The 14,665-nt window shown below is 38.2% G+C and overlaps 3 protein-coding genes across 4 annotated transcripts in view; 1 reads left to right on the top strand and 2 right to left on the bottom strand.

Annotated features, from left to right (window-relative positions):
• The window catches only part of rhbg (Rh family B glycoprotein), a 90,789-nt gene that overhangs the window by 67,772 nt on the left and 8,352 nt on the right, over positions 1–14,665 (bottom strand). The window lies entirely within an intron of this gene.
• On the bottom strand, positions 2,270–7,101 carry isg20l2 (interferon stimulated exonuclease gene 20-like 2). 2 transcript variants are annotated; one of them, XM_082551130.1, is made up of 4 exons: positions 7,034–7,101; positions 5,097–5,824; positions 3,896–4,096; positions 2,270–3,494 (listed from the first exon to the last, which is right to left on the bottom strand). In XM_082551130.1, the coding sequence occupies exons 2-4, from the start codon at positions 5,700–5,702 to the stop codon at positions 3,375–3,377; spliced, it is 927 nt and encodes a 308-aa protein (XP_082407256.1). In that variant the 5' UTR covers positions 5,703–5,824; positions 7,034–7,101; the 3' UTR covers positions 2,270–3,374. The 2 variants fall into 2 exon arrangements, with proteins under 2 accessions (XP_082407256.1, XP_082407257.1); XM_082551131.1 differs by having other exon boundaries at positions 6,762–7,094.
• On the top strand, positions 7,483–13,144 carry mettl25b (methyltransferase like 25B). Its single transcript, XM_082551132.1, has 8 exons — positions 7,483–7,810; positions 8,972–9,090; positions 9,375–9,591; positions 9,676–9,738; positions 9,953–10,090; positions 10,976–11,790; positions 12,652–12,836; positions 12,924–13,144. The coding sequence occupies exons 1-8, from the start codon at positions 7,709–7,711 to the stop codon at positions 13,010–13,012; spliced, it is 1,728 nt and encodes a 575-aa protein (XP_082407258.1). The 5' UTR covers positions 7,483–7,708; the 3' UTR covers positions 13,013–13,144.

Below are 14,665 nucleotides of genomic sequence, written 5' to 3'. Positions count from 1 at the left end.
CTCTACTTTTAAGATTAGGCTTAAAACTTTCCTTTTTTCTAAAGCATATAGTTAGGGCTGGACCAGGTGACCCTGAATCCTCCCTTTGTTATGCTGCAATAGATGTAGGCTGCCGGGGGATTCCCATGATGCATTGAGTTTTTCCTTTCCAGTCACCTTTCTCACTCACTATGTATTAATAGACCTCTCTGCATTGAATCATATCTGTTATTAACCTCTGTCTCTCTTCCACAGCATGTCTTTATCCTGTCTTCCTTCTCTCACCCCAACCGGTCGCAGCAGATGGCCGCCCCTCCCTGAGCCTGGTTCTGCCGGAGGTTTCTTCCTGTTAAAAGGGAGTTTTTCCTTCCCACTGTCGCCAAAGTGCTTGCTCATAGGGGGTCATATGATTGTTGGGTTTTTCTCTGTATCTATGAAGCGCCTTGAGGCGACTTTTGTTGTGATTTGGCGCTATATAAATAAAATTGAATTGAATTGAATTGAATTGAATAGAATTGCTGTGCTCTGCTTTTCATTTTATGAGTTTTTTGTTTGTTTGTTTTTTTCAAATTAAAAGCCAGGATATGTGGAAAACAATGTTATGCATATATATGACTATGCCGTAGACACTAGAAGTCCAGACGCTTTTCTTTTCAAGCTCCTTAGACTACGATGACCTGGACTGAGAACCTTCACAGACATACTGTAGACACTATTGACAGAACATGTATGCACTATATGGTGGGCTGGTTGCCAAAAGTGCTTAATGGGGTTGAAATCCAGTGACTTGACTCCAATACAGAGTACCAGCCCACAGCTTCTTTACATACTTTTTGCATCCTTTGGAGCTTTGTCATTGTCCTATTGGAAAACAAACCTGCTCCAATCAACTAGTATCCACACTGAAAAATAGTCAAACTTTCCTTATCATGATGCCTTTGATCATGCACAAATCTCTCACTTTGCCTTTATATTTCCCCACCAAAAGGAACTGGAAATGTAAAGGTATTTCCTGACAAATGGCATCTAGTCTTATAAATAAACCCGTTAACCCAAAATCTTATTTTCTTCTTGAATTTGCCTTGCCCAGTGTTTGCACATTTTTGCCCATCTTAACCATTCCCTCTATTGGCTAGGGCCAGACAGGTCTTTTTTTTTTTCTTTGCAACTCTGTCTACAAGGCCAGTTTCCCGGAGTCGACTGCTCACTGTTGATTTTGAGACTAATGCTTTGTAGAGGGTAATGAAGCTGCCAACAGAGGACCTGTGAGGCATCCGTTTTTCAAACTGATGTACTTCCTATTCCTCAGTCGTGTATCAGAGACTACCATAGAGCTCATTTATGCTGTTCAGATGAGGAGATAGTATCAAAGTCTTTCTAAAAGAATTTTAGAAAGGTGCAGACATCAACAGACACTTCCAGGCACCTTTTTTGGGAAGCAATTTTAACCTTTAATTTAAATAGGTCATGAATTCACTGGGACAGGAAATCTGCATTCACAGACTCACTAGCTTCATGGTCATATTTGGGGCTCTTTATGTGCTGCCACTTATGAAGTTTCTACACACTGATGCAAACGGGCACTACAAAGACATCTTTCACTACCTCAAATGGCCACAGATGGCACCGTTGCTTGTTTTTTTTCCACATTAAAAAACGAATGTGGAAAAAACAGCGAGGAGTGTTTCAAACTGAAAAGTTAAACAGTGTTTTGTGCACATAAGTATTTGAACGTTATCTCAGTTTTGTTGGTTTCTTTACACCCAATTACAGTAACGCCACAAAATTACTGCTGTAATGATTTATAGATTTTAAAATCAGGATGACAGTAGAGTGAATAACATATTCCAACAGACATTGCATAGAAAATTGCACAAATTCAGAAAGTCACCACTTATGTTTCTTGAACTTGGTGGAAAAGAAGTTGAAAGAGGGAAGATGATTAACTGGGCACTCAGACCACTCCTGTAACAGGAGAAATGGAAGATCAAACCAGTGGCTAGCAGTGTGGACCCTGAAGTCTAAACAGAAGTATTTTGGGGAATGGGAATGAAGTTGATCAATTCTTGATTTTTGTGTTTTTTAATGATAACTAACTCCAATAAATTTAACAATGCACGCTTTATAGATGTCTGTGATATTAACAATTCGGTCCTTAAAACATATTAATAAAGTCTACACAGATGACTCAGGGGTTAAGTCTTTGTTCTATGGTCCTGAATAAAATTAGATGTTTGACTAACGCTCTTTTAGTCAGGGCTCACTTTCTTTTTCACTGGCGTTCACATGGTAAGAATATAAGACCATTTATTTGCAGTGTTTACATGACTCTTGATAAAATGCGGTCCTACTACAGCCCAGTGCTGATTTAGTAAAAAAACAACAAAAAAACAAAAAACATGTGAAAAGCTAGAAACTGTTTACATCACATAATAATGTTCCAGCAAAGACATGACTGCCCCCAAGTGGCATGAGCACCATTTGAACACAGTGTAAAACCCTGACACAAAATGTAACTACTGCAATTAAAGCTTGATTTATAGTCCTGCACTGAATCTCTGCAGGACCATAATGGCCATTGCAGCTTTTGCATGTTTACTTTTGGAGTTTGGACAAATGCGTCTTCATTACTCTTCCATTAAGGATGACACTGAGCTCATCTTGTTGGACTTGCAGCAAATACATATAAAACACTCATCTTTACTGAAACAGAAAAGAGAAGTGTCTTCAAAAACACCTGCCTCTATACCAACACCAACGTCCTTCTAGAAAGTCCCAGCAGTGAGCAGACTCCTCCTGGAATTTACTTGTGCAATTATTTACAAGCATGTACAGAATTACTTCTTACATCTGATTAAACTTAATTTAAAAGCCTTGGTAGTTATACTTCTACCAATATTTCTGCTGCAGTGCTACCATATATTTCAATGTAGGCTTCTTTAGGTCGATAATATATCTGTCTGTATACAGACTTTCATGGTTTAAAAAAAAAACACTGGCTGAAAACTGGCAACTGTGTTAGCTTTTTTGAGAAAGCCAGATACAACACATTGTTTCAATGAAACAATATCATTGTGTGACTCACATATTTTACTATCAAATGGACCAATCTAGATACACTTCTGGGACGATACAGATGTAATGGTAAGGCATAGATTTCATCAAGTAGTACAAATCAAGCTTAAATTGATGTAGAAGAAGTTTCAGCTCCAACAGATATTCACATTCTTCCCCTCCACTGACAACAGTACAGTTTTATTTAAATTCAGGCAGCTGGTAGAAGGTTATCCGGTTTGTTGAATGAGCAATTGCAGTTCTCCTGGTTTGGTTATTCACACAACAATGGGACAGCTAAATTCCGCTGTCCAAACTGCATGCCCGCCATATCAAGTGTTTTACCCCAACATGGCCGTTGAGTTAGCAGCAAGTTGCGTCTCCCACTCATGTTCCACCACTTTGTAAAGCTCCATAGTGGCTCTAGCATCCTCCACAGAGGAGTGGCCTTTGTTCCCAGTCTGAGGACACAAGAGAGGACATGTTAAGCATTATGTTGGTCACATTTATATAATCATGATGACATTACATGATATTAACCTTTTAGTTGAAAAACTGGTTTTCTACCCAGGTTTCAGTTTAAATTTGTCATTGACAACAGCCCACTACATGAAAGAGGATTCCAGGGTAAAAAAAAAAAGAAGAAAATAATTCAAAACCAAAAATCTTCTATGGTAAATATTTGTGTTGAATTCGATATAATTCTGTGAGAAAAACACTGCTGTTAGTGATTCACATAAAAAAAATTACTGGTGTCCTGGTGTGTAATTAATGTCAATTATTATAATTTCTAATAAACTAGCTCCACTAACTGTACATATCTTCCATTTTGTATTCAACCAAACAGAGAACTCTGTCTTACCTGAATGTCACGGTTGAAAATGGCCTTCGTGAGCGTCTTCAGTGAAGTGCACTTATTCCCTTCAATGCCGGCCATCTGGTTCAGGAGAGGAATTCGAGAAGTGTCCCTGGTCAGCTCGGGGGGATGACAGTAACCAATCACCTTGAAGTCATTGTGGATGGCATGGCCAACCACCACCTTACCCTTAATCAGCGACAGTATCTGTAGTACCAACGGATAAAAAAAAACATCTTATTTACTAAACTCATATGGTTTATACAGAGTAATGGACGCTGCAAAAATCAAATCCTACAATGGAATGAAATAATGTCTAAATTAAAGTTAATTTGGACATCTTAACCCAGTTGTGATTCTTTTTTCAAATTAAGACCATTAAAAGGAACCAGTAAATAAATTTAAACAGTAAAACATATATAAATTAACAGTTGGTTTACCTAAACAAATTAATTAATATTAGCACCGGTCTGCATGAAACTGTGAAGTTCGTTTCAAGGATACCTTACCTGACCATAAGTGTGCTCCCTTTTTAACAACAGCTTTTTATAAAACTAACAACAAATACATTTAACTACCATAAGTGTTAGGAAACTTAATTATCATTTCATTTTATTTTTGTATTTTTAATTTTCATTAGTGGGTCCATACTCCAAACGCATACATGTTAGGTCAATTGGAGATTGTATTTTGTGTGTAAATGGTTGTCAGGCTCTTTGTTGTTAGCCCTTTTAAAACCCTGTGATAACCCTGTGATAGCAGCTAGACAGCTACAACAGGCTCCAGACCAACTGTAACCCAGAACAGGATAAACGGACAAAAATGGATTAGGATGATAAATTATTCCTGCAGTTGTCTTTAATTGCTGTTATTTACTGTGTCTTTACACTAGCTGCAACTTGTATGGTACCTCACACATGTTGTGCGTTCATCCGGATTAAAATGTGTTTTATCTGACAATATATTTTAGTGCTGGTTAGCTGTCAAATTAATAACTATATTAACTATAACTATATAAATTATATATTAGCTATAATAACACTGGTACTTACATATCTTCCAGCATCTTTGCAGTTGTTGAGTTCTCCTTTACATTTAAATTCAATATTTTTGCCCAAATCTCTCTCTCTTAACTCCTCTGATGACAAGCATTTTACAATGTAAAAGAACATGCTAAATCATTTAAAAAAAAGTACACTTTTCTCACCTCCATCCTGGCCTTGGTGAATGGCATGGCATTGACGAGGTCACGGCGTCGGATGCCGCTCCATCGAGTGCGATAGTCTGTGACTCGTGCAGAGGGCTTGATAAACTTATCGTAAATCACATCTCCTTCATAGGAAACTATACTGCAGCGTGCAAGCTCACTGAGGCTCTTTGGTCCCGTGCCAACCATCTCACAGTCAATAGCGACATACTTAGAAGGGTTCCCTGATGACATGGTGATGGGCTTACAGGTGCTTGATACTGAGGAACCAGGGCTGCTGGCTGATGATTTCAGGGGCTCCTTTGGTTTTTCACCACATGGAGGCATGGAACTACTGTGTGCACTGGCCAGATACGATAAACTTTTGCTTTGTGTGGAAGTGGAAGCTGGTGGGCATTTAATGGACGCACCATTCTGAAGTGGTGTTTGGCTCTGTCTGAAGTCTTGCCTATACTGGTTGTTCTTTTGTTTACCTTCCCTGTACCCCTTTGCTCCACGGTTGTGCCTCTTTCTACGCAGCCACTCTTTTTTCCTGTTTACCTTGCCTGCTAGAGCTTTTTTCGGTGCAGTTTCATCATGAGATAAATTAATCCAAATGTCTGACATGTTTACATCAAATTAAATAATTTCAAAACACACACGTTCCCACAAAACAATCTCATAGATCTGCTTATTTGTAATCCTTCAACAGGTCCTTGTTGGGTTTAGTCCAGTTTAGAAGTCTCATCCTGCAAGGCAAACACAATATTATCAAACTGTGCCTGGATTTGCAGAATTATAACCAATCAGACAGAGTGCCTGAAAATGCCTGCAAATTTTCAGATACTTTTCTAGGCAAAGAACACTTCAGGAAATCATTGTTACTGTTCTCTGTGGAACTGTCCAATAACTCTTCTTTCTGTGAGGTGAACACACTTCTCAGGCACAACATTTTACAGATATATCTCAGTATTTTACTGTTATACAGTCGTTTGTTAGATTTGGAGTGTATATATCATTCACTAATATAATTTTCACTAATTTCTTGCACAATCTAAGTCTTATCTTTACTTTTTAACTCATTTCATTTCTTAAAATGCTCTGTTTTTAATCCCTGTAGTATATATAAAAATTTGTGCACTTTTTTTCACTCAAGTTGTAAAGTCATCACTATGAGCATGTAGCATTTTGGCTTCAACTATGTTGCTTATAACTGTAGACTGTACTATTTTTATTCTTTATCCTGTTGTTATAACACAATAATTTTGCTCGTAAAATTGAATAAAGTATCCATATATCTAATTATCTAACCAATTTGGGGACGTAACATCAATCTGGACTTGTCCGGGAAACTAGAAAACATTGAAGTTGCCAGATTGACAATGTAAACATTGGTACTGTTCCATCCTTTCACAATAGATGTTTTCTGTTTTAATTGTTTACTTTTTGCGACCTGATAGTTTGTGGTCGTGGATGGAAGGGTCAACACTTTTCCCAACTTAACATGGCAACCTGAGGGATTCTGGAAATATAAAATCTTAAAGCTAACTTTATACGGGATTTATAAGCAACTGGTAAATGAGCAGGCACAGTAACTGTCCCATCGTGTCGCAGATTCAAACTTTACAAACCGTATTGTTTATAAAGTTGGGGAAACCTGAAGGTAAGGAAACCTGATTTCCTTACCTGGATGACTGAGCAGGCATCAGGAAACCTCATCAGCTGCACTTGGTGGATGCCACTACTGCTAATACTGCTATATCTTCTAATACTAACATTAGCTAATAACTGCTAAGGTTAGCCCGCTAACGCTAACGTTGGACACCAAACACTGTTTATTGACAGTCTCTCTCAATGGACAGTTTCTCTTTCTGCTTGTGAACATTTGGTCGGTCGATAGCGATATATGCCCTCAAAGGAAATGTCTAAAATTAACTTTTAGAAACATAAAACCAGACCTGCTACACGTGAACCGAACGAATCCTCCTGCCCAGAACAGATGATCTACATCCGGGGCATGTTGCCTTTGGATACCCTTTGTTCATCTTGAAAATTCCAGATTGGTTTGAATACTTTTATCTCTGGTATCTCAAAGCCTCTCTATTATATTTCTTTGAAATCATAAAATATTTTAAAACTGACATGCACAATAACTTTGAGTAATATACTAAACTAAAACTCTTTAAACGTCTTTTGTAGTATCCTTTCCACTAATTCCTAAATAATGTACTATTTGCTCACAGTAGGGAGTGATTTATTATAAGTTATTAATAAAACCCCATATCAGATGCATATAAGGAACCAAGTAGAAGACTGTTTTCTAAAGTTTAAAATTAAGATTCTAATTTTAAAAAAATTTTGTGCACTTGTGTCTAAAATTACGGCGAGTACCTAAATGCATCACGATTCTATTGAAAAACGTGAAAGTTGTAGGTAGCGACGGAAACAAGCTAGTGGCTAAAAGCAATTATCAGTTCAGACATTTAAAGGAAATACTTTTAACGTTAAAATTGTATTTTATAGAGATGGTTGTAATAGTTTTGGTATTTCAGACACACTCGGTCTTAACTAGAAAAATAAAATAAAACGACGTTAACGAGCTAACTTGTTAGCATTACCTTCAGGATGTCGAGATGTTTACAACACGTTTCACAGCGGAGCAGCAGAGGGAACTAGCCAAGCAACTGGCCACCTTTCTGTCTCAGTACAGCCACCTCTCCGACTCCTACATAATTGTGCGTATCGATAGATATTTCTGAAGTATGCAGCTTGCCCAGTGGTTTTGTTTTTTGTTGCGTTTGGAATAAGTAAATAACCAGGTCTCTAAAACTAAATGTTATTGTGCACATTTATTTACTTGTTTTGTATATGTCAAAGCCAATAGTGCCAGCTAGTGACGAGTGATTGTTTACCTTTGCGAGACAAGTAGATCAGTGAAACTGGGGTTTGCAAGAATTTCTTTATGCAAAACTCTCTTAAGGCTCTATCACAGCATTTCATTCAGGTTGAGGTCTGGACTTTGACTGGACCATTGGAACACATTGATCCTTTTCTTTTTCTGCCATTCTATTGTAGATTTGCTGAGGGCTTGAGATCATCAGTCCCTTGCATAACCTAGTTTAACCCAGGCTTCAGCCGTCAGACAGATGATCTGATAGTTGGCTGTAGAATACTTTGGTATACAGAGTTCATAGTCGATTAATGACTGCCCAGATCCTGTGACAGCAAAACAAGTCCAAATCATCATCCCTCCAGCACGGTGCTTAGTAGTTGGTATGATGTGTGTTGTGCTGATAATCTAATGTGGTGCTGTTCATTAGGGCCAGCTATCTCCACTTTGGTTTCATTCATATGTCCAAAGGACATTGAGGAATTTTGTAGAGATCCAGTTTTGTAGAGATCAAATTCTGCAAAATTAAGTTGTTAATTTTCAAAACAAATGAAAAAATTACTTGTTTTCAAACAAGTTAATACTTGTTCAGTCTTTTTCTTGTCATACTGACATGAGCTTTAACATTTAACATCTTAACTGAGACCCGTAGTCTCACTCTAAGATGTAGCTCTTGGGTTTTCTTGGGAGTTTCTCTAAGCACCGACCTCAAAGTGAATTTGCTGGAACGTCCACTCCTCGAAAGAATGTAGATTACACCTAAATGCTCCAGACAAGCAAATTGCCAAAACCTCTGCTTTATTAAGGGTGGTCATGCTTGCTGATGATCAGTTAATCAAGTGCATTTAATTAGCTGGCTGTTGTGTACCCTTCTAATTTCTGTGGACGTAGTAAGGGTTTACTTAGTTTTTCACATGACTGTAAAGTATGGTATATGAATTGTAATCAAGCCTTATTTACACAGTGCAACAGCTGGATTCTTATCAGTTTGTTATCCCTTCTACAGGAATTTTTCACAGAAGATCTGTGGCACACATTACCCAGCAGCTGGCAGCCTGTGTTGCAGGACCTGTCATATCCACAGATTGCAGACCTATTGCTGGATGCCACTCGTGAAGACAGGAGGTACTACTGGATTGTTATTAGGCCCTTTATATATCCTTAAAGCAAGGTTGCAAATATCCAAATCAAACTCAAAAAAACTAAAGAATCAAAAGCAAAGTTGATTTTAGCAAAGCCCAGAAGGTTTGGTTGCCTTGTTTTACAAAATTGAATTAATTCATACATTCATTTGTTTATTTAGGCAAAGTAAGCATAAATTAGACATCCTGTGCTCTTCATATAATATCATATCAATAAAAACATCCCCTTATTAGGTAATTAATTGCCTAAAAACTTTCTCATTACAGATATCCTTCAGTGTGGCCTCTGACTCTCTTGGCTTTCCGTGCCACAGCCCATGCCCTGGCATTTCCTAGGGAGAGCAGGAGTGAGGGATGCAGAGTAGGTGGGTCAGTGAAGCCAAAGGAGTTCCTGGAAAATCACAGTCAGAGCTCCCTCCTGGGTCACATTTTCAGGAAGCATGTTAAACCCAAGAAACAGCATGAGATTCGCAAGCTCGGCACAGTATGTATGCTTACAGGTGGCTGCTTTAGCACGTCTTGGCTTTTCTGCTTAGAATGTTTTTAATATATATTTTTATATTTGCAGCTGGTTAAGCAACTTTGTGAGCAGACTGATTGCAACAGAGTGGTCGATGTGGGCTCTGGGCAGGTATCACTCATAGTCGCATGATTTTAACCCATAAGCACATCAATACATTTTTTAAGGTAGCACTTTAATGTTAATGGGAATGGAATTAGATTTCATGCTTCTGTAGTAAAAGTCTATAAAATCAATTTTCATGCAAATTTTTAAGAGTTGAAATCAAAAATAAAGCAGTAAATCTTGCCACAGTAAACCCTGAGTTCCATTTTTGCCTAACCAGGGTCACCTGACTCGTTTCCTGTCCTTTGGACTTGGACTTTCTGTGACTGCTATTGAAGCTGATCCAACCCTGGTTACTATGGCATCCAAGTTTGATGGACAGTTGGTGTGGGCCTTGGAGAAGGAGAAGCAGAAAAAGGTTAGTGATTTTCTAATATTATTGCACACCTATAAGTTTCTAAATAAAGTTTGGATCTCAGAGAACTCTAAATGTCCTGTAAGGTTAATAGAATACTTAAGTATTTTGTGTAATGCTCTACCATTGACTCTTCCTTATTAATTATTATTTACTATTTTCAAACATAGTTTTTCCATGTTTTTCCTCTTTATAAAAAGCTTGTTGTCAAGAAGAGCATTCTGGGTCCAAAAAGTCCAAACCTATAAATAAGAACTGAACTGTGTTGAGTTGACAAAGCACTGTGAGTTAAAGTCAGCATCCTCCGTGATGTCTGTTCAAAGGCAAGATTAAGCCTGACACTTCCATTTTTGCCACTTGGGGGCAGCAAATACAAAGTGTAAACACTGGCATATCACCCTTCTGGATAATTTGTTGACCCTCTTAGCAAACGGTGGGCTTTTCCACCTTTAGCAGACGCAGGGCAACATTGCCATTCACCTGGAATTTGTTTATTTCTACCTGATAAATGTAAGCACAGTTATTCACTCTTTAAAGTTGTAGTTTCCTCTCTATCAACTCTTGGAAAAATATGAGCTTCTTTACCTGTTAGATACCCTCTTCACTAGCTAGTCTCAAACAGTAGTGGTTTCTGGATGCTTTTTCACTGAAAAGTAAGACTGGATAAAAACACAGTTAATGATCAAGCTTTAAGTTTGAAATGTTGACCTCAGATTTGCGTAAACGCTCTTTAAAGCCTAGGGGAATAACATAGTGATGATTTAGTGATTTACCAATCAGTGACAGTTTTAATTATGATTATATTTAATGAATCCATTGTATAGACATTTTACCTCCTACTATAGTGCATATCAACAGAAATATTAATGAACATCTTTTGCTTCCTAGAACTGCTCCTCTCACATTCCAGCACAAAATTTTCCTCGCCACATCGCCGGTTGGGTAAACCCGAAGGCATCGTGGGAGGCTTTCATCGGACAGCTAAAAGCTGCAGATCATGTCAGTGAATGTCCCCCAACTCCATCTGGACCCAGCAAAAAGAAACTGCGAGGCTCTGTGCAACAAGGAGGCCTCCATGTAGTTCAGACTTCTTATGCTCGTTCTGATTCTAACTCTCAAGAGTCTGAACTGTCAAAACAACAAAAGTCAAAAAAGATGTCCGGAGTGGAATTCGTTGATGAAAAATGCTGCTCATGCATCCACTCTGACAGTCACGAGGGGGTATACTCTGAGGAAGACAGCCTTCAAGGCTATCCAAACTTTGTCCTGACTGGTCTCCATGCCTGCGGTGACCTCAGTGCGACCCTCCTCCGCCATTTTGTCAAATGCCCGCATGTGCGCGGCATCACCTCAGTGGCATGCTGTTACATGAAAATCACAACCAAAGAAAACCCCACCCCTCCAGGACTGGTCATACCGCCTGCTCCACCAACACTGGATCAAGAGTCAGTTCAGTCAGAGTTTGGCTACCCGATGAGCTCCTGGGTGTCAGGGCTGTCGGGACATCAGTTGTCCTATAAGGCCCGAGAGGGGGCGTGTCATGCTGTTGAGGACTATGTGCAGCGACTCAGGGAAGAAAGCGAGTTGCTCAGGTCGCACTGTTACAGAGCGATGCTTGAGACCTTCATCAGAGACACAAGGCCAGATCTGCGCAGGGCAGGAATCCAGACCATCAAGAAATCCCACCTATTACCTTTTATAGAGTGAGTAAAAATTGCATCCATCAGGTATTTACACAGGTCTTTCATTTCAGCTGATATGGTTTGTCAGTTGTCTGAAAATGCAGCAATAATTGGTACAACAGGAGGAGGGTCACTAAATTCATAATAACAGTGCATGCCCATGTTATAGTATTGTTTGGCCTTTCAGTGCGTAAATGCTAAAATGTGGTCATTTTTGCCCAATGCTAGGTGGTTGCTAGGCAACATGATTATAATGTTTTACTATATGAAGTGTAAATCCACTTTTGTGGATATAAATAAGATGTTATAGTCATGAAATGTAAGTAATACATTGTGCTCATATTGGTTTGTAAAGGCAAAGTAAAATTTATTTATACTGCACATTTAAAACAACTGTTGACCAAGGTGCTGTACAATTAAGATAATCAAGAAAAATAAAAACATAGGAAGACATTATAAAAGTTAAGAAAAAGAAAAGTAAAGCCGTGAAGGCTAGAAAATTTTAGCCTGCTACTAGATGGTTGCCAGAGAACATGATGGCGACATATATATCTTGCATAGTTCAACTTTTGTGGATGTGAATTATATGTTATTGTGAAATTAAAGTGACATGAAGGTGTTATACAGGCCATGAATTGGTAATTTAGCCCTGTTTGCTCAGTAGTTGCTAGGCAACTGGATGATATCATAATATGTGATATAGATAAAAACCTCTTAAGAGGCACATGTGTTTGGTTGCTCTGCCCCTGGAGGAGTACTGGACAAAGACAGGCAGAGATTTGGTGTCATTTCTGCATGTATAATTTGCGTTCTGTAAGAATCATTTTAGTTTCTGACTTAAGTATCCTGTCCTGTTTTGTCTACATTTGTTATCCCTCCCAGATATGCTCGTTTGGGTCTGGCTCGGGTCGGACTGCCTCCTGAGTTGCCCCTGGACCTGGGGCGAGTGGAGGCCATGTTGAAGGAACAGGGCAGGGTGGTGGTGTACTTCAGCTTGTCCCTGCTGCTGGCCCCTGTGGTGGAGACAATGGTGCTGCTGGATAGGATGATCTACCTCCAAGAGAATGGTTGGACAGTTGATGCTGTCACATGACTTAAATATTATGATTGCGTGGTGTAGCCATTTATCTCAAACCTCTACTGTCTCTCTACAGGTGTGAACAGTCAGCTTGTTCCTCTCTTCAACCCAAACTTCTCTCCAAGAAACTTTGTGCTGGTGGCTCTGAAGCGTTTTGGACAATGACAACAAAAGGAGAATTCCCACTTAACCGCTCTTTGTTTTTAGGAATTTTAAATATTAAATATTAAGAAAGGTTTTAAGCTTTTAATCCATCTGAACATCATGATCCTGACACATACATGTACCACTGTTTATCACTTATTTTATTTCTTGCGCCATTTTTAGTAAAGGAGAAAGGGAACATCATATTTTACTGTGTGTAAACAATATATCCATCCATCTTCTTGTGCTTATCTAATCCAGGGTCATGGGGAGGGATTAAGGATAGATGTGGGCATCGTCATCACCAAGAAATGTTAAATCCTAGAAATTGTGCCAATAAGCTGCTTTAGAGCAGGTTATGTTCAGGGTAAAAGATCAACAAGTTGCAAAATCACCTCTTACCATCTCAAAAATAGAGTCACCATTCTTGGAAGATCACTTTGATCTTGGTGACCAAATAGTAACATGACCTAAACATTTTTACAACCATATAAAGCAGGGACACTAAACTGATTTTACATTGTGGGCAACATACAGCCCACTTTGATCTGAATTAGGCCGAACCAAAGAAACTCTTCTTGCTTTAAGTATAAAGAAGTTAAACATAATGCATTTAATCCCTGCAAAAATTGTAATATTAAAAAAGAGCAATTTCAGCAGTATATCTCAGTTTTTCTACATGACAAAAGAAATGCGCCTATAAATCAAAAACAAATCTGTCACGTTTGTAAAGTGTTTAAAATTACAGAAAAAGTTGTAATAGCTCAATGCTAAGAAATGTTGGGTTTTTCTATAGTAGACAGTGAAAAAATAGAAATTTTTCTCATATTTATTATTTATTTATTATGTAATTACTTTGGTGTATTAGTAGGAATGGGAGAGGGCTTTATGAGTTATGTTGTAAAGCTTGTGAAAATACAGTAAAAACTTCAAAGTTTATGTCCTCCTTAATATTTCCAGTGGGCTTGATCAAGTCTTTACCTGGCCAATTCTGGCCACTGAACGTCTAAGAAATATAGATATTTTTTGGAACAGCTTTGTTGATTTTTTCCCTCCTGCAAGCAATTTTAAAACAATTTTGTTTTTCTGTAGAAGTTAATATACAAAAAAAAAAATACCTGCAATACCTGTTCTTACTGTTCGTACTTAACTTTACATTAGATTTGCACTAAATTATAATTTAATTTATATTTATTAATTCTATATGTATTCTTTACTTTTGCTCAGTGCTGAAAGTTTGAAACTGTCTTACACAAATATAACCATTAATTTAATGGAATAAGCAGGTCTAATCTGTCAGATTCTCCCATGTCTTAATCGTAGCGCTGATACTCTACTCGCCCCCTTGGCGTTATCAGCACCTGCAAAGGGAGTTGTTGTCTTCAACTATTGAGGCTGAAATAAGTTCATGTAGTTCTAGACTGTTCAGTGGAAGTTTACATTACAATGCCACACCTGAGCATGAACACAAGCATTTAAGCAATTTGAATGAGAATAACAAATTTTCCATTACATTTCCAACCTTTTGATCAATCACACTAAATCATACAAAGGTAATTTCTAGTCTAACATCATACAATATCAACAACATTGCATACTCAGAGAAGTTTCGCGATGTGCATCCTTCTACAGTATCAGATACAATTTTACACTTAATGTTCATCCCACTCTCAC

Source organism: Aulonocara stuartgranti (genome assembly GCF_965226115.1).
Source record: "Aulonocara stuartgranti genome assembly, chromosome: 11".
Lineage (NCBI taxonomy): Eukaryota > Metazoa > Chordata > Actinopteri > Cichliformes > Cichlidae > Aulonocara > Aulonocara stuartgranti.
This window is presented reverse-complemented; position numbering and strand designations above follow the sequence as displayed.